Below are 22,990 nucleotides of genomic sequence, written 5' to 3'. Positions count from 1 at the left end.
GAAAGAAGAGCCCCAGCCAGGGAAGAAAGAGCCCCAGCCAGGGAAGAGCCCCAGCCAGAGAAGGGCCCCAACCGGAGAAGGGCCATTGCATCTCAGGCCCCAGCGCCGCAGCGCTCTGCTTAAGTTCACATCCCATGGTACTGCGTTCGTCAGGTGAAACCTGTAATTAATGCAGCGTGCACATCCCAGTTTTCTCCATGTGCGGACTCTGCAGACACTACTACGGATGGCACAAGCCCACCTTCCCCCACTTCCATCCTAGCCTGGCCTCTTCCTCTCCATACAAGACAAGGTAATTTAGGCAGCTCTTAAGCCTAGCTTCCTTGATTTAGTTTCCTGTCTGTACAGGCAGAAAATGGCTCATTTATATGGAGATAAGGGCGTTTACAACCACAGCACCCCACGAGAGAGGTGCTGCCCCTCGGAGAAAGTGATTTACTTGTGGCCTTTAGAGATGCAAGTCGCAAGTCGACTGGCGAAGCCCTCCACAGCCACTTCCCAGGGAGGGGCCGGGCAGCAGGGCCATGATCCCCGCCGTGCGCAGGGCTTGCCATGCACAGGACTGCCATTAACTGTTTTCAGGGTGAGCAGGGAGAGGCAAGGGACGAGACGAAGAGAGAACCAGAGAGATAAAAAAATGAGCTCAGGAAACAGCAGTGGCGGGGAGGGAGGATGGAGGAAAGAGGGAGGGAGGGAGAGAAGAAGGGAAGGAGAAGGAAAGGAAAGGGTGGCAGAAGGAAAGAGAGTGAGGGAGCAGCAAAGGCAGGGGGCCTCCCTGGATAGTCTTGGGAGGCTCCCAGCCCACCTCTGCCCTTTCAGGCCACACTGTCAAAAGGGGATGACCTGCCTTTTCCCAGGAGAGTGGCTCCAAACAGGCACATCCAACAGTTAGTGGAGAGGGAGACGGTCACTGAAGGGGGAGGTGAGGGTCCCCTCCTCTAAGATCCAGCTGGGAAGCACCCCCTCCAACACGCTGCCTGCACTTCCCCACTCTCCTGGAAGCCCCGCTCCCTCTCCCCTGCCCGCCAACCTCCCTGTTCCCAAACCTCTTAGCCCATTAAGCCGCCAGAGTTAGCGGCGCTGCCAGCTGCCAGGCAGCAGGGCCTCTGTGCTCTTTGCTTTTCCGGAACCCGGGTGTTTCCGGGAATACTGACGCGGCCACTGGCTGGGAGCCTACTCTCAAGGCTGGAGGAGATGCTGGGCCCTGGAGCCACAGCTCCCAGGCTCAGCCTCAGTCCTTTGGGGAGGTGGAGGTCAGACAGTGATGTCCATGTCCCCTTGAAGGAGTCAGAGTTTGGCCAGCTTCAAGAGACCAGCCTTCAGGAGATCTGAGAGACACGCTCTCCCGCAGCCCTCGCCCCAGCAGAGGTAAGGACAAGGGAGAGAAGCCGCCATGAACTTCAGCACCACGGACAGAGGCTGGGGCTGGACAGAGGAAGGGGCCCTGGGGGGCCTTCAGCTGCCAGAGAACAAACCTCACAAACCCACTGAGCGTGAAGTGGGGGGACCCATGGTTAATCCTGCATGGCCTGCCAGTGAGTCCCAGGCTCCCCAGGGAGGCTCTGCCCCCTGCAAGCCTGAGACTCGGGCAAGTCACTGTGGCAAGCTAACCTCGGCTTCATCATCTGTGAACTGGGGATGCCAGAAAGGATGGAAACACGGAGACTGTAAGAAAATGCCTTGAGGCTGGGCGCGGTGGCTCACGCTTGAAATCCCAGCACTTTGGGAGGCCGAGGTGGGCGGATCACCTGACGCTGGGAGTTCAAGACTAGCCTGACCAACACGGAGAAACCCCATCTCTACTAAAAAAAAATACAAAATTAGCCGGGCATGGTGGCACGTGACTGTAATCCCAGCTACTCAGGAGGCTGAGGCAGAAGAATCGCTTGAACCTGTGAGGCAGAGGTTGCAGTGAGTCAAGGTCGCGCCATTGCACTCCAGCCTGGGCAATAAGAGTGAAACTGTCTCAAAAAAAAAAAAAAAGAAAAGAAAAGAAAATGCCTTGAACATCTCTGACACGGGAGAAACCTAAGCACAGAGAAGCAGTGCTCTGAGCCGGGGTGGGGCGGGGTGCACGATGGGACATGCACCCAGGTCTCTAGGGCTGGGCCGCCTTGCCGTGTCCTGGGCAGGGGACTCGGCCAAGCCAGAGCAGGCTGCAGTGAGAATGACCCTTTCCCCCGACACCACCATGCCCACACGTAGACACCAGAGGCCACTGTGATTCTGATGATGCCTAGAACATGCCCAAACGACCCATGATGACCCCAGCTCTGCTTGGAAGCCAAAGATACAGCCAGGATGACAAGCTGGAGGGGACACATCAGAGTCACCCCCACATTTCTGCTGTTGGAATTGCGTTCAAGCTAACTGCACAGAGGCTGCCAGCAGCTGGGCAGCAACACGGTACAGAGGGAGCAGGACCCGGACAAGAAGGGGCTGCTGTGGCAACATCTGTGGGGTGCTGACCCGGCATCTGATGGCAAGCAGGCCCCTTGATGACCTGCAGGGGAGACCAGGAGTGGCGGCCCAGAGAGAGCCGGAGGGAGGGAGGGATAAGGAGGGGAAGGTACCTCCAGCAGCCTCCACTGTCTGGCAGGAGCAGCAGCGCACGCCAGCTTGGGAGAGTAGGGCTGGCAGAAGGCCGTGAGCCCGGCACTGACAAAGGGCTCACCCAGTGTCCACTCAGAGTTAAGTGGCAGGGCAGGAGGGCACAGATCCTTGGCACGGAATGGGCTCAGGTGACGTCGGGCATGTCTGTTGCCCATCTGTGGCCCCTGCCCTGCTGTCACCCACTGGGGCTCAGGCAAGCCAGCAAAGCCCTCATTTCTTGGAAGCAGGTGCGCTTCTCTCCCTCCTCCATCAGCCTGCACTGGGGAGAGTCCAGTTGAAGAGAAGGGTCTGACTCCCAAGTCCCCACCTGCCTCCCCTGCCCTGAGCCTCTGCCCTGCCTCCACCACATGGAGCCCCCACAGCTGGGCCTCCCACCTGCACCAGATCTCATCAGAGCCCTCCTCCCCTACCAGGGGCTGGCTGAGGGTAACAGTGCAGGGCAGAACCCTGCATCCAGCTGTTTTGACACTCTAGAACTAGGCCTCCTTTTGGTGGTGTTTTTCCAAAATCTCTCCTTGCAGAGAAAGCTCCAAATAGTTCTGAAAACACCTAACAGAGCAGTGGCCCATCAGCGGGACCTGGAGGGACGAAGCATCATCCAGTGGCAAGAAGGGAAGAAATGATCAAGAACCAGAGATAGATTTGCAGTTCAGTATCTGAAAACATACAGAGAGGCTCATAGACCAAGCCACATGCGGGGGAGGAGACACAGACACAGACCAGTAATTCCCTAACTAAGCTCCCGAACCAACCCAGCCCTAAGGTTTAAGGGCCATCAAACCACATTGCAGGCATGAAGATCCAGATGACAGTTGGCCTTCGACCTGGGCACTGACCTTTCGGCTACAGCAGCCTTAGGTGTGACTACAGGGGATGCTCCATCAGCTAGCAGAAGAGTCTTAGTGGATGTGGAGTCCCCACATGGAATCCACCTGCAAAGCTGCCTTGAATGTTATGCCCAGCCTATGTGTGCCAGGAGGCAGGGGCAGGCAGGAGGGGTCTCTGCTCTGAGCCCCCACCCTGCTGAAGGCACAGCATGCGATCAGGCCCTGGGGATCCCAATGGACAGTCCCGCCGCCCTTCCTCCTTCCCAGCTCCGCAGATGTTTCTTGGCGGAGGCCTCCCACCTCCATCTCCCTTCCCTCTAGGCCCGATGCTCCGAACACACACGGCATCTCCTGAAAAAGGAGACATTTAAACTCAAAAGGAAGGGTGCGGAGAGTCGGTCATTCTCCATTTGGGGTCCTTCAAGATTGAGAGGGAAAAAGGAAGAATGAAATAGGAGCCTTCCCATTCACCAGTGTTATAAACAGTTATAATTTAGCACTGAATAATTGGTTGCTATGGTAACCGCTGCAGTACAGGTTGAAATCATTTCTCCCTCCTGCGCTCGCTAGGGTCTGACAGGGAGCTTCATCTACATATGCTCAGGTTCCGGCTGCAGCCCGGTTATTTTATGTAAATCAGAATCCACGACTTGCTGCCGGCCTCCCCCAACCAACAAACTGCGGCTTGCGGCCCACCTGCCCTGGTCCCTTTGCCCCATCATCTTAGAGCCACCTGGTTGGAGGCAGGGAGGGGCAGAGGGGTGAAATCCCCTTGCCTTTATCCTGGGGTCCCAAGTCTGCCAGGCAGGTGGGCAAGGGGGCACCCAGCAGCTGGGCCACAGCATGCTCCAGACCCCCTAAGATCTGACAGCTGGCCCGAGCCAGGCTCTCAAATGCAAGGGAGAGGGCACCTCCGGAGGCCTCTTGTCCATCCCAGCCCCCTTCCCCTTCCAAGAACCAGAAATGCATCTCAGCAGAGAGAAGGAGAGAGGGTGAGGAAGGGGTGGAGCGAATGAAAGGGAGGGAGGGAAATGAGGGGAGAGGGGGAAGAGAGAAAAGAGGGCCAAGGACAGAGAGGAGATGCCGAGAGGTTACCAAGGTGGAGACCAAGCACAGGCCAGAGGGAAAGACCAAGTCTGAGACCCAGAGAGAGACAGACAGGCAAGAGCCAGAGAGAGACAGGGACCTGGACAAAAACCAAAAACATATTGTCACAGAAAGAAGCCGGAGGGAAGACCTGGGCCAGTTGGAAAAGGGAAGGCTCAGCGTGATCATCGCTCTGGGAATGAGAGAGTCGGAGAACCAGCCCTCCCAGGCCTCAAAGACCACCTGGCCCCCAGCCCCCAGGCCTCGCCACTGTCCAGACGCTGCCCACCCCCCAAGCCTCCTTCCTAGCCAGGGCTGGGGCTGTACCCTGAGCCCAGGAGAGGGGAGGGGAGCCAGCCCTACCTGGGGGGACAGGGGCTTCCATAGGTCTCTGCTGCACCCCACTGGTTCCTTCATCTGCATTTAGGAGCCAGGCTCACCCAGCACAGTGGCCTGAGACCCAGGCCCAGGTGACACTGCCCTTCTTGGCCTAGACTCCCACCCAGCTTCTAACTCAGAGGAGGTAGGCAGGGGGTGCACAGGTAGGAGTCCCTGCCATGGACCACGAGGCCTCAGGGTCCTAAAATCCACATCACCCTGAGCCCATGGAGCCCAGGTGTGAGGAGTGAGGGCGGGGACGGCAGCAGAGCAAGATTTCACAGCCTCTGCCAGACGGTCTCAGTGCCTTCATCCCAGGGCCTTGCAGCCCCAGAGCCATCTACCCCCTAGGGGCCCAGCACAAGGACCGACCTCTGGGGCCAGGGGGCAGCGGCCACAGCAGCAGAAGAGGAGGGCAGGGGCTGCAGCAGGGAATTCAGGGAGTCCCTCACCAAAGGAGCTGGCTCACAGCCTCTCCTTCCCTGGGGGACCCTCCAGGCACACAGTTCCCGCTTCCCCTGTCCTATCTCCGCGTCCCCATCGAATCACAGGGACAGGGAGCTTCACCCTCTTTGAGACCCTGGGGAAGATGCAGGAGCCTCAGAGCGTAGGCCTGGGAGTCTCTGGGGCATGATGGGCCAGGCAGGAGCCTCGACACCCAGCTCCACAGACCCGGGTCCCCCCTTCACCTCACAAATCCTCCCCATGCAGCCCCCATGCTGGCCCGGTGGTAAGGGGGGGTTCCTGGAAAGGGACAGACACACATCCATCCCCGACACTGTGCCAGATGGGGCACAGAGCTAAGGGGCAACAGAGAAGGCAGGCAGAATCGGGCAGAGGGGCCAGGGTCTCTCCAGGGGAAGACAGGGTGGTACACACACAGTCACATGCACACACTCGTGTGCACGGAGGACCAGAAAGGCCTGGATCGGCTGCAAAGCAGGTGGGGGTGGGGGCAGGCAGCAGTGGGGATGCCACACAGGCTGCGGACCAGGGGGCCGTGGAGCATGGTCAAGGCACACTCAGGAAGCTTTCCTAGGAGAGCCCAGGGCTGCAGGGGCCTGGCAAGGCAGAGGCCGGGAGAGGAGGGCCGGTAGGAGGTGGGTGAGAGGTGCTGACTGCCGCCCCCAGCAGAGAGCACAGGGGCAGGACACACCTGGGGCAGCTCTGACCAGAGGGGTGGGGCCAACACCTCCCAGCCCCATCCTTTCCATGGCAGTCCCTGAGCTCCGTGAGGACCAAGGACACAGTCCAGGGCAGGCTCTGCCCTCCCAACGTCCCCAGGCTGACACCCAGACCAGAGGAGGAACCACAGGCTGCAGGTAGAGTTCGGAGCCCTCCAAAATGCCTCCAAGTCCCCAAACAAGCCGGGGAGGTGGAAATGGGACACAGACCCGAGGCCCAGAGGTGAAGGCAGGGACCCTCGCCCCCTGCCACCACCATCTCTCCCTCCCCAGGGCTCTGCTCCTGCCTCTGGCCTGTCCCTGGAGCTGCCAGGGGAGCCTGCCAGGCTGTCATGTCACATCAGTCTCTCCTCTGCTCAAAGCCTTCCAGTGATCGCACCTTGTTCACGGGACAAGAGACCCATGGTGCACCCCCCGCAACAAGCCCTCCCGAAACCCTCACAGCAGGGAGCATCTCCAGCCTGGGACAAGCTCCCCAAACCCACCCCTAGGCTCTTCTGGCAGCCACCTCCCCATCTCACTCTGCAGGGAGGCCTAGATCCAGGCCCAGTGCTGCCAAGGGCACCCGCTTAGCATTAGCACCTCACCCCACCACCACTGCACCTCACCAGCTACCTCCCTGTACCTCTCACTTGCAAGGTGGGGCCAGCCCAGTCCCCTCTAGGCAGGGGGAAAGAAAGGTGGAGAGCTGGCCTCAGGTCCCCCCGGGGCAGGCAGGAGAGGAGAAACACGCCTGGCAGGGGCAACTGGTGCAGCTGACAGCCCTGGGTTCAGATCTCAGTACTGCCACTGTGTCACTGTGTGACCTTGGGCCAGGGCACCTCTGAGCCCCTGCTCTCCTCTGTGAAGTGAGGTGCCTGCCGTTGTTCTCAACACAGGGTGGCCTGGAGGATCAGAGGAGACACCCAGAAGGAAGCCAAAAACATATGGTGAGGAAATGGCAGAGACCCCAGTGTGCCAGTGCAAGTAGGAAGGACTTAAAGCTGCAAACTCGCCTCAGTTTCCCCATCTGCCAACCGGCGATCATCCTTCGAATGCCACCAATTTCCAGGGCTGGTCATGAGGATCAAGTGAGCCCGCGTGAAGCACAGAGAAGCACGCTCGGAATGTGTCAGCAGCGTGGGAAGACAAGGGACATGTTCACACCGTCACACCCCGCCAACCAGAGGCAGCGGAGCGTGCGGCAGCCTCGCCCATCCAGAACCAGCCAAGAACCAGGGAGAAAGTGACGGGAATGCAGAGGTCACCTGCAGGTGACTGTCCCTAAACGGGGCGTTGCTTCTCTTCAACTGACTTCACTTTCTTCAGGTTTCAGTTTAGAGGGACGGAGTCAGCTATGGAGCGGGGAGCGGGGCAGGGAGGTAGGGAGGCACCGTGACGACAGAATCTGGCCCTGTCCCCACACAGGATAGGACAACGGGAGGAAGGAAAAATGACGCTCCGACATCCTGCTCCAGAAACAGGATAGCTCACCAACGTCTTAAAAAGGCTTCCGTGCACAACGCTTCGTATCAGACACTGGTTATGGCATTCTTCATCAAACTCAGCTCTCAGAAACCCTCAAACTCCAAGGTCCAGGGACCCCAGCCCTCCTCTGCGGCCAGGCAGATGCAGCCACAACCCCACCTGACCCCAACTCGCCAGCACAGGTGCTGCCCCTCACCTCTTTCTTCTTCCGCTTCCCTTTACACTTGTTTTCCTTGAGCTTCTTGGGTTTCTTCTTCTTAGGAAGGCTCACGGGCTCCACAGGGAAAAAGTCATCGAAGCCTTCAAGACCACCATCTTCTTCTTCTGGAAAAATCAGAAGGTGGCAGTGGTTACTCCTGAGCTTCCTCCAGGACAGCCCTGAAGACACAGCGCCAGCCCTGGGGATGCTAAGACCCCGGACACCCAACTGTGCCAGGTCACAGCCACCCTGCTCTCCCCAGACCTGGTGAAGTGGGAGAACACAAAACAGGGGCCCCAGCTCTAGGGACTGTGTGACATCACCTCACCTCCTGGCCTTTCCTTCCCTCCTCTGTAATGGGACAATAACCACCTGGCCCTGACAGGACAGCGTTCAGAAAACTGAACCTCCACGAACAACAAATAGAACTGCCTTGCTGCCGTCACTGCCCGAGAAACAGAGCGCCTCTACCAGGAAGGAGTCGGGGCCGACAGAGCAGAGCACAGACCTCAGTGAGGCCCATCTCTCCCCTCCACAGAGAGGACCACAGTGTGGCCAGGAGGCGACTTGAGAACGCTGGACCTGCCGGGCACGGTGGCTCACGCCTGTAATCCCAACACTTTGGGAGGCTGAGGCGAGCAGATAACCTGAGGCCAGGAGTCTGAGACCAGCCTGGCCAGCAGGATGAAATCCCGTCTCTACTAAAAATACAAAACTCAACTGGGCATGCTGGCAGGCGCCTGTAATTCCAACTACTTGAGGCTAGAGAATCGCTCAAACCCAGGAGGTGGAGGTTGCAGTGAGCCGGGATCATACCACTGCCCTCCAGCCTGGGCAACAGAGTGAGACTCCGTCTTAAAAAACATAAATAAATAGAGAGGGAGAGAATTGTGGACCACAGGGACGCTCGGGTCCCATACCTGAGGTCCCTGGGGATTTACAGGACAAACTCAGCAAGGAAGATGCCAGGATACGCCACGGGTTTGACAGGATGCTGCCTCAATAGAGAATCCAAGACCATATTGTATCTCCTCCTGGATCCCGCACCTGTGCACACACAGGCATACAGGTCCACACTCCCCCACCTCCAACACACTCACAACGGGAAACCAAGCGCATTACAGCTGGGCACTAGAAAGCTGTGACAGTCCACAGAGAGATGCTGTGCCCAGCACACCTGAGTGTTCAGGAGCTGCCCTCACCTGCACTGACTCGGAAGGCCGAGGGGGCCCAGGCCGGGCAGGCTCAGGAGGGGAGTATCTTTGAAGACACTGGCCACAGTTCCAGGTCTGCCTCCCTCAACCTCCAACCCAGAGGAAGGGCTGACACGTGTCCTGGGGGGTGTGACATGAGACCCCTGCTGTGGCAGCAGTGGCCTGGGGTCTGACCCTCATCTGGGAAATCAGGAGAGACAAAGGGTAGCCAAGCCTGGAGTTCCCGCGCACCAGACATGAGCCGTGGAGGGGCAGTGGGGAGGGTCCTCTTGGCAGGCAGAGCAGCAAGAATCAAACCATCCAAAGTAGAGACACTTCTGCCTGTGGGGGCAAAGGAGGCTTCCAGAAGGAAAGAACCTCCAACAGTCCTCTAGAAGGGCCCACGAGAGAGCGAGCCCTTCATGCCAGCCTGCGGCCCCAGCGCCCCATCCAGCTTGCCCTACCCGCTCTCCACCATCACCTGTGCACTCAGGAGCACTCAGGGGAAGCCGAGGAGCAAAGAGAAGCCCCTCAGCCTCAGACCCTCTGCCACGGACACCCCAGACCCGACCCTCTGTGACAGTGGAGACACAACAGGGAGTGTCACTCAGAGTCTGAGGGTTGCTTCGAGTGGGACCCCGAGGAGGACGAGAGGTCCTGGGGCCACCAGGAGGCTTTCACCCAGAAAGCGGGCAGAGTGTCCCCACTGGATCAAGTTTACAGACAGAGAGCCCCTTCCCCCAAGGAAGTTTTTTTTATCATAACCACTTACAGCTGGCAGTGGTGGAGCCAGGTTTGAACCCAGGCAGTCTGGTGACCTTAGGGTCAACAAAAGGGCCTCGAGGCGTCCCCCAGCGTGGCCCACACGCTCAGACACACTCGCCACATGCAGACACACAGACATGCATGTGGCCCAGGACACACCCAACACTCACCTGTCACCCTCCACACAGGCCCCCATCGCCTGGCCTGGGACCCCTGGAGAGTCCTAAGCAGAGAAAGGGGGACAGGAGGCCTCCTACCCTGGGTCTCTGGGGCTCCCATTGCCCACACCATGGGTGCAGCTTTAGCCCCACCGTCCCCACTCCTCTGGGGCACTGGTGGCTCTGGTGGCTGAGCGGACGCCCCTCCCACCCCTGCATCCCACAGGGCCAGTTTGCACCAGGGGAAGGTGGGGGGCTGCACCACTGTCTTGGTGCCTCTCTGCACCAGGGCCTTCCTCAAGGGTAGCCAGGTGCTTGGGGCTCCCACACGGGGAGGGCACCCTGTGGAGGGCTAGGGCACACAGGGGAGCCAACAGCAAGGGCTGCCCCAGGTGGGTTTATATGGGTCAGGCCCCACATAGCCAGGGGCAGGGGCTGGGCTGCTCCAGCTGACCCCGTCCCATTCCTCTGATCACTGGTGTGGGAAGGTGGGGATTTTTCAAACCAGCTGAAAACGTGCACAGGGATCCCCCCAGACTTGTCCTGCAGAGTAGGTGTCGGTGGGGCAGTGGCAGAGCTGGCAGGGAGCTGTCTGTGGTGGGGCAGCTGATGGGATGCCAGTCCACAGCTGCCCACTCTGCCACCCGGCCTCCGCCTCCCCCGCCACCGCAGGAGACCGCCTGGGCAGAGCCACCCCCACACCCTGGCAGTGCCCAACACTGCTTATGTAATGGGCTCCGGCTGATGCAATCTCGAGGGGGGGCCTCTCCCTCCTGCTTCCTTCCAGCTGTCCCCTTCCAGCAGGGTGGTCCCAGACTTAGGAAACCCAGCCCGGCACATGGTCACTGACTGGTCGCCTGAGCAACAGAATGGACGAGGGCATGCACAGGTGGCTGCCGGAAATTCCGGAAGGAAGTCTGGGATCTTCCCATGGGTAAGGGGAGGACAAAGGAGGACCCTGCTCTGGCCCTACCCCACGCTCAGAACAGGCCTCTGAGGACAAGGCCCCAGACCCTCTGCCCGTGGACAGACCCCCCACTCTGTTCCCAGAAGACCTCACAGCCCAGGGCCTCTGCCTGGTGAAACCCGCCTCTGAGAAGGCTCTGGAGCTGGCACACGGGAATGGGAACTCAGCCCTGCCTACCCCTGTCTCTGATGGGCCCTTCCTCTCCCCAGATGGCTTCAGGTGGGTGGCCCTGAAGTCACCGCACACCTGATTCTCTGTGACACTGCCCCCACCACCACCCCACACAGTCCGGTCTTCAGCCAAGCCTCAGCCCCTTCCCGCCCTTGGACACCCTCTGCTCCTGCAGCAGGCCCTGAGCTTTCCAAAACCAGACCTGGGGGTCACCATCCAAGCAACTCCACAGTCAGCCTTTCCCCAAGCCCCAGCCTGTGCCCTTGAGCCCACCAGTTCCTCCTCCCTATGGCTCCATCTGGTGGGGACAGAGCAGAGGCCCTGATGGTTCCAAGACGCAGAGCATGCAGCCAGTGGTAAGGCAGGATCCCACCCATGCCAGGTGAGGGACTCCGGGGAGGTGCAACCTCACCTCAGAACTCCTCGTCCTGCCAGCTCCTGGCCCCAAGTGGCTGCCTCACCGCCCTCCTGGCCCACCTGGCATTGCCCTCATGCACCAGCCCTACCCCTCCAGGGCCTGAGGCTCCACAGATCCAAGCCTGCTCTAATGAAGACCCATTACCCTGTGATCACCCACCTCCTGGGGGTGGAGGTGGGGTGGGGCTGAAGTCAACCAGAGGAAGGAGAGGCACCCTCTGCTGCTTCCTCCAGAGTTCCCCCGGCCCCTGTATGCACCAGCTCAGCCCTGCGGGATCCCCAGGCTAGCCTAGGCTGCCACTGCAGGCTGCGGCCAGGCTGACGAGGGTAGTGCATTGCAATAGCGGCAGTTACCTGCATACCATCTGCCAGGCTCGTGCCAGGCCCAAAGTACCTAGTACTGATTAATCTGTATCAGTTCAACACAGCAACTCAGAAAGGGGTACTATTCTTTCTGGTCTGCAGCTTTTATTTATTTATTTAATTTATTTTAGAGACAGAGTCGCTGGCTGGAGTGCAGTGTTATGATCATGGCTCACTGCAGCCTCGACCTCCTGGGCTCGAGCGACCCTCCCACCTCAGCCTCCTGAGCAGCTGGGACAACAAGCACAACCACCACGCCTGGCTCAGAGATGGGTTCTATTCTTATCCCCATCTGCAGATTAGGAAACTGAGGCTCAGAGGACCTCATTATTTACCCACATCTCAGTCCTACAGCTGGCAGTGGTAGAGCCGGGTTTGAACCCAGGCAGTGGGCGCCCACCCCCTTGCCAAGTCTCTCCCCCAGCACCCTCCCAGAATCCAGCATTGAAACAGCCCACGCTGTGTAAACCTGCTCGGTGTATGCCCTGGGGACACTGAGGTGACTCAGGCTGGTCTGTGGTCTGGAAGGTCACAGGTCCCTCAAGGGGGTCAAAGCTGGTTCACCACACTAGTCCCCCTGCATACAGCCCCACGGCTCTGCCAGGCCCAGGCTCCAGCCCCCGACTCCTCTGGGGGGGGCCGCAGCGGAGCAAGGACGCAGTCGCCAGGGCACCTGGCAAACACAAGGTGATCAAAACAAGGGGAAGGCATGTGACTGTGGAGCGAAAGTTAGGTCATCTGATTCTCGGTGGTCAAAGGATTTGCAGGGGGCCAAGCCAGGAGCTGGGATGAGAACACCATCACCAGGTTGCAAAGGCCGGCAAACCTGCCAAGGACAGGGACCCCGCTCAATGTCCACCGCTCTCTCCAGGACCTGGGGAGAGGGGCTCCTGCTGTTCCCCACCCGGACTCCCCAACCAGCACCAAGCAGAGAATCAGGCCACCAGGAGGTCAGGAGGAGGGAGTAACAGGGGCAGCAGAGGCTTAATGCTACCCTTCCTGGGGGTGACGCCAGCAAGTCCCCTCCCCACTGAGCCTCTCTCTTCATCTGTGAAATGGCCGTAATGTGGCAGCCTTTCCCCCACGGCGATGGGGAGAAGTAAAAACTGTGAATGCAAAGCATCCACACGATGCCTGCAGGTGCTCAGCAACGGCAGGCAGAGCCCAGCGAGACTCAGGAGGGTCAGGGCAGCAGTGGTGAAGGGCAGAAGGCAGTGGTCTCTAGTTTGGGCACTGCTGGGCCAGGGGTTCTCAGGGCCACCCTAGACGCTGGCCAAGAAAGAGTCCTCAGGCTAAGGCTGCCGTTAGTCCTTGAACCTCCCCCAATGAGACAGGCCCTATGCTGGCAAAGGGGGGCAGTACCCCCGCCCAAGAGAGGATTCATAATTTATTTATGACATTTAACAAAACCCAGACATCACCTCATTGGTGTCACATCAAAAGAAAGCATCAGTCCTGAGTGGGGAGTGGAGGGAAGAGACAGAGATAGATGAGGCATTTACCCCAAGTGACTGGGGCCTGGGGGGAGTCAGTATGGGGGTGCAGGGAAGGCAGGGAGAGGCCCCAGGGCATGAGTGGGGAGGAGGACAGACAGGTGAGAAGGGGAAGAGAGGGGGAGTCAACCTGGAGGGACAGGGAGGGACAAAAGAGAGAGAAATGGCCAGACAGAAAGAGAGAGGCATGGGCATGACCTCAGGGGAGATGAAAACTGACAGATATGGGGAGAGAGGAAGAGAGAAAGACAGGGAAAGAGAGTGAAATAATGACAGAGCCACAGAGATAAGCAAAAGCCCCAGAAAGTTAGACAATACACATTGTGTTCAGTACCCAGCTCAGAGAAGATATTCCAGAAGTCTCTGATGGGTGGATGGATAATTGTATAGTCAATGGATGGATGGTGGATGGATGGTGAATAGATTGATGGATGATGAATTGATGGATAGATGGTGGGTGGGTGGGTGGATGGATGGATGGATGGTGGATAGATGGTGGATGGATGGATGGATGGCAGATGGAAGGATAGTGGATGGGTGGATGGATGAATGGATGGTGGACACATGGTGAATAGATGGATGGATGATGAATTTATGGATAGAGGGTGGGTGGGTGGATGGATAGATGGATGGTGGATGGATGGATGGATGGGTGGCAGATGGATGGATGGTGGATGGGTGGATGGATGAATGGATGGTGGACGGATGGTGAATAGATTGATGGATGATGAATTGATGGACAGATGGTGGGTGGATGGATGGATGGTGGATGGAAGATGGAGGATGGATGGAAGGATGAATGGATGGTGGATGGATGAGTGGTGGATGAATGATGGATGGATGGATGGATGAATGAAAGATGAATGGATAGATGGTGGGTGGGTGGGTGGATGGATGGATGGTGGATGAAGGATGGATGGATGGATGGTGGGCGGATGGTGGGTGGATGAATGAATGGTGGATGAATGAATGAGTGGATGGTGGATGGATGCAAGGTTGGATGGTGGATTGATGAATGGATGGATAATCGATGGATGGATGGATGGACGGATGGATGGCGGATGGATGGATGGTGCGTGGATCGTGGATGGATGAATGAGTGGTGGATGAACGGATGAGTGGATGGTGGGTGGATTAATGGAAGGATGGTGGATTCATGAATGGATGGATGGTGGGTGGATGGATGGATGAATGGTGGATGGATGGATGCATGGATGGATGGTGGATGGATGAATGAATGGATGGTGGGTGGATTAATGGATGGTGGATGAATGGATGAGTGGATGGTGGATGGATGCAAGGTTGGATGGTGGATTGATGAATGGATGGATAATGGATGGACGGATGGATGGATGGATGGATGGATGGATGGATGGCGGATGGATGGATGGTGTGTGGATGGTGGGTGGATGAATGAGTGGTGAATGAATAGATAAGTGGATGGTGGGTGGATTAATGGAAGGATGGTGGATTCATGGATGGATGGATGGTGGGTGGATGGATGGATGAATGGTGAATGGATGGATGGATGGATGCATGGATGGATGGTGGATGGATGAATGAATGGATGGTGGGTGGATTAATGGATGGTGGATGAATGGATGAGTGGATGGTGGATGGATACATGGATGGATGGTGGGTGGATGGATGGATGAATGGTGGGTACATGAATGGATAGATGATGGGTGGTGGGTGAATGGATGGAAGCATGAATGGTGGGTGGGCAGATGTATGGATGGTGGCTGGGCAGATGGATGGATGGTGGATGGGTGAATTAATGGTGGATGGATGGATGCATGGATGGATGGTGGATGGAAGATGAACGAATGGTGGATGGATGGATTGATGGATGGATGAATGAATGGTGGGAAGCATGGACAGATAGTGCATGGGTGAAGAGTGGATAGGAAGAACAAGAACAAATGGATGGATGGACAGATGGATGAACGGATAGATGGATATACATATGGATAGATAGGTGGATGGTGAACGGTAACTTCACCATCATGGTTGGTTTTGTGGGTAGATGGGTAGATGTGGGAGAGCAGGAAGATACATGGATGCATGGATGGATGAATGGATGGATGGATGGATGGATGGATGGATGGATGGATGGATGGATGGTGGGAAGCATGGACAGATGGTACATGGATGAATAGCGAGTAGGAAGAACAGATGGATGGATGTATGGATGGATATGGTATGGATATGGACTGATAGGTGGATGGTGAATGGTTACTAGGTTGGTTTTGTAGGTGGATGGGTAGATGTGGGTGGGTAGGTAGATGGATGGATGGATGGATGGATGATAGGTGAGCGACTGAATGAACTGATAAAATCACAGATGGATCTTACTACCTGATCAACTTGGAATGATAATGAATAACCCACTGGCCAAGTCACTGGGCAAAGTGTGCTGCTCATTTTGCCTCCCTCCTCCCAGAAAAGAATGTTAAACACAATCAGGCTCCCTGTGACTCCCCCCGCCAAAAACACCATGCTTCCACAGGGGTAGGGGCGCAGGCTAAAAAGTCATGGTCTTTTGGGAATCATGACTGTCGCTCTCTCCGGGCCCCTGGACCTGAGGAAGCAAGCCTAAGATACTCACACAATTGGCTAGGGCCAATTGTCACTGGGGCCAGAGTGGTAACGGTGCCTAGTCCAGACGCTGCCCAGTCTAGGCTCACTAGCTTTGTCTGTGATTGAGGAAAAGCTGGGCCAACGAGGCAGGGAACTTGCCAGCCCAGCAGTGGCCCTAAGAGGGCTGAGAGCCACATTTTCTGAACCCCTCTCCTGCTTCCCGCCAGCCCTACCTCGGGCTTCACGGCCCTCCTCCCACCCAGGCTCCCACTCCCCTGGGCTTACTGGTTAAGGATGCAAGTATCAGAAGCATTTCCTTGGAGAAGGCAGGACAGCTGCCCCCCTTGGCTGGTGCTAATTACACCAGCCACAGTTTATTGAGTACCTATTATGTGTTGGGCACTGTGGCCTAATGTTCCACGTGCACTGTTCCTCATAATAACCCTCTATGAGGTAGCCAGTGCTATGTCCCCATTCTACAAGTGGGCACACCAAGGAGAGGGCTGCCTGGCACTCAGCTAATGCTCAGAGCTGGAATCCAAGGCCTCATCCCACCAGTTCTTGACCCCTGGCTTTGACCAGCCACCCCAACTCCCAGGAGAATCTGGCAGCTGCTGGTCCCCAAACCAGAAGAGGCACCCACCCTGCCTTCCTCCTGGAAACTGGCTCAGACACCTGCCTCAATGCCAGAGTTGGCCGGGGCAAACCTCCCCCTCCCCACCACCACCGCATGGGAAACACTAATTCACTGCTGAGAGTGAGCAACTCCCAGGGGGAGGTGGGAGATGAGCAGAGTCAAAGAAAAAAGATAGGACAAGTCATGAGTTCAATAGCTGTAGATTGAAAAATCATCATGACAGCTTCCAAAACACCAGTTCTTCCAGCCACAAACTTCCGTGTTTTGGAACCAGCTGGCTCTGGTCTGTGGGGGTCACCACCGCTGAGCTTGGACTCAGGGTGAGTGGGGGGCCAGCAGTGCAACTTGACAGGAGGCCTGTCTTCACAGCCAGAAGCTGGGGTGACCTAGGGAGTCCCAGCCCTCAAGACACTGAAACCACAACCATCTCTCAGGAATGCATGGTTCCAGGCGCTGGGCACGGCAGGTTATCGAGAGAGTTACACTTGAAGGGGACACCCACAGATCCAAGAGGAAACTGATGATAACGTTTTGAGTATGTGGGGTGTGGTGACACAAGCATGTAGTCCCAGCTACTAGGGAGGCTGAGGCAGGAGGATCGCTTGAGCACAGGAGTTGGAATCCAGCCTGGGCAACACAGCAAGACCCCAGCTCTTCCAAAGAAAGCATGACAATGTGTCTCAGAGTGACTGGAAGGCCCTGTCTTAGCAAGGGTGTCTCTCTCTATCATAACATTCAAGCTGGGACCTAAATGACTAGGCGGCAGCGGTGAGCAGACGGAAGAGCAGGTCAGACAGAGGTCACAGCCAGGGCCCCATGGCAGGATGGAGCATGGAGGGTTTCAGAAGCAGCACGGAGGCCAGTGTGGCTGCTGTGAAGAAAGGGGCACAGGAGTGGACCAGGACAAGGGTTTCAGAGGCGACTGGAGCCATGCGGGTCAGGGTCTGACTTGGGTTCACGAGGTGACCCCAACTGCTGTGCAGAGGGTAGTCATAAGGACTGGGTAGAAGGCCCTGGAGGGGACTGGCAGGAGGAGACAGAGGCTTGGACATGGAGAGAAGCCAGGAGCCTGGGAAGGCTCTGGAGGTGGAGCAGCTGGCCTTGCTGATGGATGGGGGCAAAATCCCCAGGCCAGAGGTGCCAGAGCAGGGCGTCTCTTCTGCAGGGCTCTGGGGGTATTCCTGGATGCTCTGGGGCCAACCCACCAAGGGGGAGCATGGGTGGTGGGCAGGATGACCAGAGCCCCGCCTCTCTGGCCCAAGCAATGAGTCAGGTACCTACTAGACTGGGGGCACCTTCCCTGGCCTCTTCCCCTCCCCGGCCTCTATGTCTCCACATAGTCAGAGAAAGCAGGAGTGTAAGATAGGAAAGACAGCCAGGGGACTACACCGCAGGGTCAGTGCAGCCCAGAAATGCCCCTGATGCCACAAAAGGGCCACACCCCAAACACCACAACAAACAACTTACTGAGGAAACAGCAAACTGGCTCACTGGGGAGCCAGCCTCCTGGGTGGAAAATGGCCACTGACTTTTGTGCCTGTGCTGGGCCTCAGAGTTCCCCTCCAGAGAATGGGTCTAATTCCAAGGACCCAGGATATGACAGTCAACTATTGTCCAGGCAACCCCACCCCAAGTGAGGACTCCCCTATTCCCCGTCCCCAGAACGCTTGCTGCCAACTTGGCCTAATAGGCGAAGTGAGTGCCAGGCTCCTGTAGGAGCCCAGTCACAGCATTAAAGCCACCAACTAACCAAGCAAGCAAACAGAAGGGGGCAGGGGGTGTGGCCACCTGGTGGGAATACCCTCCCCAGAAGACGCTGGCTGCTTCCTCCAAGAGGAGCTGGAGGTGTCCATGTGTGGAATCTTCTCACCCCTGGAAGTCAGAGGGGACCAGAAGCAACTTCCTGGGCCCGGGAGGGCCTCCAGCCTCCCACAAGTCTCTCCGAAGTCCAGAGGGGCCACAGACTTGGTGCAGGGAAGCCAAGAAGTAAGAGTCTCCCAGAAAGGAGGGTGGGTGGCTGACAGGGTGGGGCCCTACCCAGCTGTGCCAGGAGGGAAAACGTCCCAAACAAATGGCGAGCAGTTAACTAAAGAACTGTCCTGCAAGGCAACCCCTGGCGCACAGTCCTGTGTATACTAAATTCTGAGACAGATAAAAGGAGAGAGACGGTAAGGGCAGGGGCGGTGGCCCTGGGGCATCAGGCCCGTAGCCAAGGCAGAGTGGGTTAGGAACGGCCACCACCCTGGGCGATGGTGGGGCTGGAGACAGCGGCGGGCGCTAGGTCGCTCCAGAAGGACGCCGGCGGCCCGGGTAAAGTGCTTGGGAGCAGTGGTCACAGCGCACAGAGGCCCATGGCAGGATGGAGCAGGGGTCTGAGCCCGTGCGCCCCAGAGCCGAGCCCTCCTAGGCCGGGAGGGAAGCCTCCCCATCCTGGGCGCTCGATGCGTCCCCAAGCACCGCCGGTCCTCGCCCCGCTCTGGGCCCCACCCAGCCCGCCCCGCGGCCGAGATGGGCCAGGGGCCGGGTCCCGCCTGCCCGCGGAGAGGCCAGAGGCGCACGGTGGCGGGATGCGAGCGCGGGGTGCGCAGCTCCAGGAGCTAGAGCGATTCCCGCCCCCTTCAAGGGCACGCGGGCTGACCCCGGCAGCGCCGCGCCCCCTCCCCGCCGGGGCCCCCAGCGCAGGCTCCCGCCCGGGTTCTTCTGGCCCGCCTGGCCCGCGTCGCCGCCCGGGGGATCCGGATCGCACCCCGCCCTTAGCCGCCCTCACGCCGCGCCCGGGCGCTCACCCAGCCCGCGCCCTTGGCCGCGCGGCGCCAGGAGGGCGGGAGAGCAGCCCCGCAGCCCAGGCGCCCCTCCTGCGCGGCGCCAGCCCGGCCGCACCGCCCCCGCCGCCCGTGCTCCGGCCCTGGGCCCGGCCCGTCTCGGCGCCCCAGCCGCTCTGGCCCGGGGCGCACCCGCGCCCCGCTCACCTGACATCTCGTCCTCGTTCTCCATCTCCTCGGCGAACAGCCGCGGCAGCTCCTCCTCGGTGCCCAGTGGGCCCCGCATGCCCGGCGCGGGGAGGAGGGGAGGTGGGCGCCCCCCCTCCCGCCGGGCGCGGTGCCAGCCTTAACCCGTGCGCTGCCGGACGGGCGCGTGCGGCGGGCGAGGCGGCCTCGGCGAGAAGATGGCGGCCGCCTGCCCCCCCCACCCCCCCAAACCTCCACCCCCCCGTCTCGACCCCCCTTTCTCTCGGCCGCCTTAGCCTGCTCCCCGCAAAGCCCGGGCGCTCCGCCCACCGCACCCCGCAGCCTGAGTCCCGCAGCCCGCCGAGGGTGGCGGCGGCAGCGCCGGAGGCACGGCGGCACGGCGGGGGGGCGGCACACATGCCCGGATTGTGACGTCCAGTCTGGTTGCTGTGGCAACCCCATCCCATCGTTCCGGCAGCGCTACTAGTTAACAGCAGAGAACAAGTTGGGGGACTAGTCCTGAGGGGCCGGGTGAGGGTGGGGACTGGGGAGCGCCCCGGCAGGGGGAGCCGTCGAGGCGTCCGCACGCCTGGGGACCCGACGGACGAGCGAGCAGCCGGGATTTGGCGAGCCCGGGCGCAGGGGGAGGCGAGGCGCACCCGGGGCAGGATGAGCCGCCGCCGCTTGCCTGCTAAGGCACTGGGCCCCGAGCCCCGGAAGGGCGCGGAGGCGGGGTCTTCAGGGCAGCGCGCGGCCCGCTGCCCCACTCGATTCACAGGCGCCGGGACCCGCCCCGCACGCGGCTCCGGCCTCGGCACGTTCCTAACCCCCTCTCCAAAGAGATTTAGAAGAAAAATGTGTTCCACACTTTGGGAAAAGACGCTCTGGAGACTGTGGGTCTGATTACTGCCGAAAAATCCGCGCAGGCGGGCTCCCCTCACTTGCTTCCCCGCTCCCACCGCCCACTTGCCCTCTTCCAAAAAGCCCCTCCAGGCTGGGTCCAGCTCAAACCCATGCAGACCCCTGGGGGTGGTGCGGATCTGCGATGTCTGTGCCCAAAACTCCCGCTCAGAAGCGACACCTGTCGCAGAGCAGGAGGGAGCCGCTGCCACCAGCCCTCGGTCGTTAAAGGTAAAGATGGAGGCCAAAGCCCTCGGGAGCAAGACTGGAATTTTAAATAAGCGCCTCCAGTCTCCGCGGCGGCAAGTCTTAAAGCTACCTTAAGAAGGCAAAAGTTCCAGGGGCTGGCCGACCGCCAGCTCTCTAACCCCCGAAGGCCCGTGAAGGGAGGGTCTCTCACTGCCTCGCAGGGGCACTGGGGGATCCCACCTGAGACACGCAGGATCGGCAGCAGTTTTCCGCTTCTTCCCGTCCAATTTTATTGCCAGCAAGCCCCAAACAAAAGACCCTCTGCATTCATCCCTGGACAAGGAGAGGTCGGTCCAGCCTTCTGGAACCAAAGACTGGGGTGTTGGGAACCCCTCCATCTCCCAGATCCGCTTTAACCACGCTGTAGATAGAGACGCTGGATCAGCCCGGTACTGGCCGCCTGCAAGGGGAAAGGAACCTTCTTCAGGGAAGCAGTCCAGGAAACCAAAGGGCCTCCCCTCCCAAGGCTGTGTTTCCCCCACAGAGCCGCTAGCCAGGGGGAGCCCCAGATCACTAAGGCTTGAACCAAACCTGCTTCTTCCTCGTTTCCAGACCAACTGTCTCCCTAAATGGTAACCACGAGGGAAGAAACCCCTAAGCTGACATGCCCACCCCTCAGTTACCAGCTCCCCAACACCTCTCTAACCCCTTTCAAAGGTCCCCTGCCCTTTGGTAGAAAAACTCTGATTTACAATATTTCTCATCACCAGAAAGCCGCCCCCATCATTAACCTTGGCTCCAATTCCCAAGGCGAGGCTGAGAAAGTCAAGATATCATTCAAGAAAGAACAGTTCTAACTGCTTAATTTGGCAACAAATTAGAGCCGAGATGCTCATCAGTCATAATCCTCTCCCCATCCTGTTCTTCCCTATGACTGCAACTAGGTAATATTATTTAATGTCCAAAGGCAAAATGAAACAAAAACTGGAATGCTAGAAATAAATGGATTTTTTACTACAAATCTCCAGTTTTTGTTTTTGTTGTTGTTGTTTTGGGGGGGAGGGGGCGGTTTGAGATGGTGTCCTGCCCTGTCTTCAGGCTGGAGTGCAGTGGTGCAATCTCAGCTCACTGCAATCTCCGCCTCCCGGGTTCAAGCGATTCCCCTGCCTCAGCCTCCCCAGCAGCAGCTGAGACACAGGCAGCACCACCACCCCTGGCTAATTTTTTGTATTTTAGCAGAGACAGAGTTTCACCCTGTTGGCCAGGATGATCTCAATCTCCTGATCTCGTGATCCGCCTGCCTCAGCCTCCCAAAGTGCTGGGATTACATGCGTGAGCCACCATGCTCAGCTCTCCAGTCATTTTTAAAGAAGAGCCCTTATTATTGTCAAACTATCAAATGGGCATTTTAATGACAATGGGCCAAAAATGCATGACGTTAAAAGCAATCCCTAAAGCAGTGAACATTCGGTAAACTCTGCAGTTGCGAGAACAAGCCTATCATTAAGGTTACTGTTTTAGGAGACAAGATTCTCATGTTTGCTGATCATAGAGCTCGTAATTACATCTCAGTGACAATTCCAAAATCAAAATATTTTTTAATATACTGGTTACAAAAGCATCAAGGAAAAACACTTTTTCTGGCTGGGTGCAGTGGCTCACGCTTGTAATCCCAGATCACGGATCACCTGAGGTCAGGAGTTCGAGACCAGCCTGGCCAACATGGAGAAACCCCGTCTCTACTAAAAATACAAAAATTAGCTGGGCATGGTGGCAGGCACCTGTAATCCCAGCTACTCAGGAGAGTGAGGCAGGAGAATCGCTTGAACCCAGGAGGCAGAGGTTGCAGTGAGCCAAGATTGCGCCACTGCACTCCAGCCTGGGTGACAGAGCGAGACTGTCTCAAAAATAGAAAAAAAACTTTTTCCAAGAAAAGAGTTGAAAAAGCTTATCATCTTCTGCACATACCATACTCAATTTCCATTCCAGGGCTACATGAACTCCTCATCCAGGAACCCCCAAGCCCCGCCTGAGGCCAGTTCGTTCAACAATGCATATCCACGCTGTGGCCACCTGGCACCGTCGGCTTCTCAAGGGCAATGAAGTGCTTGTACATAGACCACCTCACAGCCAGTCACGTAGATCAAAACTCTGCCCCACACCTCCTCCTCGGCAGGGGTGAAACAGCGTCACTTAAGACCGCAGTGTCCTCTGCAGTGAAGGCTCAGTGCCCACCTGCTACACCAAGACTTTCGTTGCACTTGAAGCCTTTTTGGGAAAGTGTGGACCCTGCACCACCTGAATTCCAACCAGTTGGGGTTGCAGGGGAGGAAGGAGCTTCTCAAAAAGGCAGTCCTGGGCCTTGGCCCTGAACCTGAGAACATACTTGTGTAAGCCTGAGAACGTTTTATGGGTGCTCTCTGGTTTCTAGCTGTGGTGGTAGCTAACTCACTCC

General features: G+C 58.0%; 1 protein-coding gene across 2 annotated transcripts in view; it reads right to left on the bottom strand.

Annotated features, from left to right (window-relative positions):
- The window catches only part of CHD5 (chromodomain helicase DNA binding protein 5), a 156,682-nt gene that overhangs the window by 61,348 nt on the left and 72,344 nt on the right, over positions 1-22,990 (bottom strand). The window contains exons 2-3 of one of the 2 annotated variants that reach the window (XM_077976284.1): positions 19,468-19,550; positions 7,752-7,879 (exon numbers count right to left, since the gene is read on the bottom strand). In XM_077976284.1, coding sequence (XP_077832410.1) covers positions 7,752-7,879; positions 19,468-19,546 — 207 coding nt within the window. In that variant the 5' untranslated portion in view covers positions 19,547-19,550. Of the gene's footprint in view, positions 1-7,751; positions 7,880-19,467; positions 19,670-22,990 lie in introns of those variants that run through there. The other variant, XM_015140724.3, reaches the window with a different exon arrangement.

This window comes from Macaca mulatta, chromosome 1 (genome assembly GCF_049350105.2).
Source record: "Macaca mulatta isolate MMU2019108-1 chromosome 1, T2T-MMU8v2.0, whole genome shotgun sequence".
Classification (NCBI taxonomy): Eukaryota; Metazoa; Chordata; class Mammalia; order Primates; family Cercopithecidae; genus Macaca; species Macaca mulatta.
The sequence above is the reverse complement of the archived record's forward strand: the minus strand, read 5'-3'. Positions and strand labels throughout refer to the sequence as shown.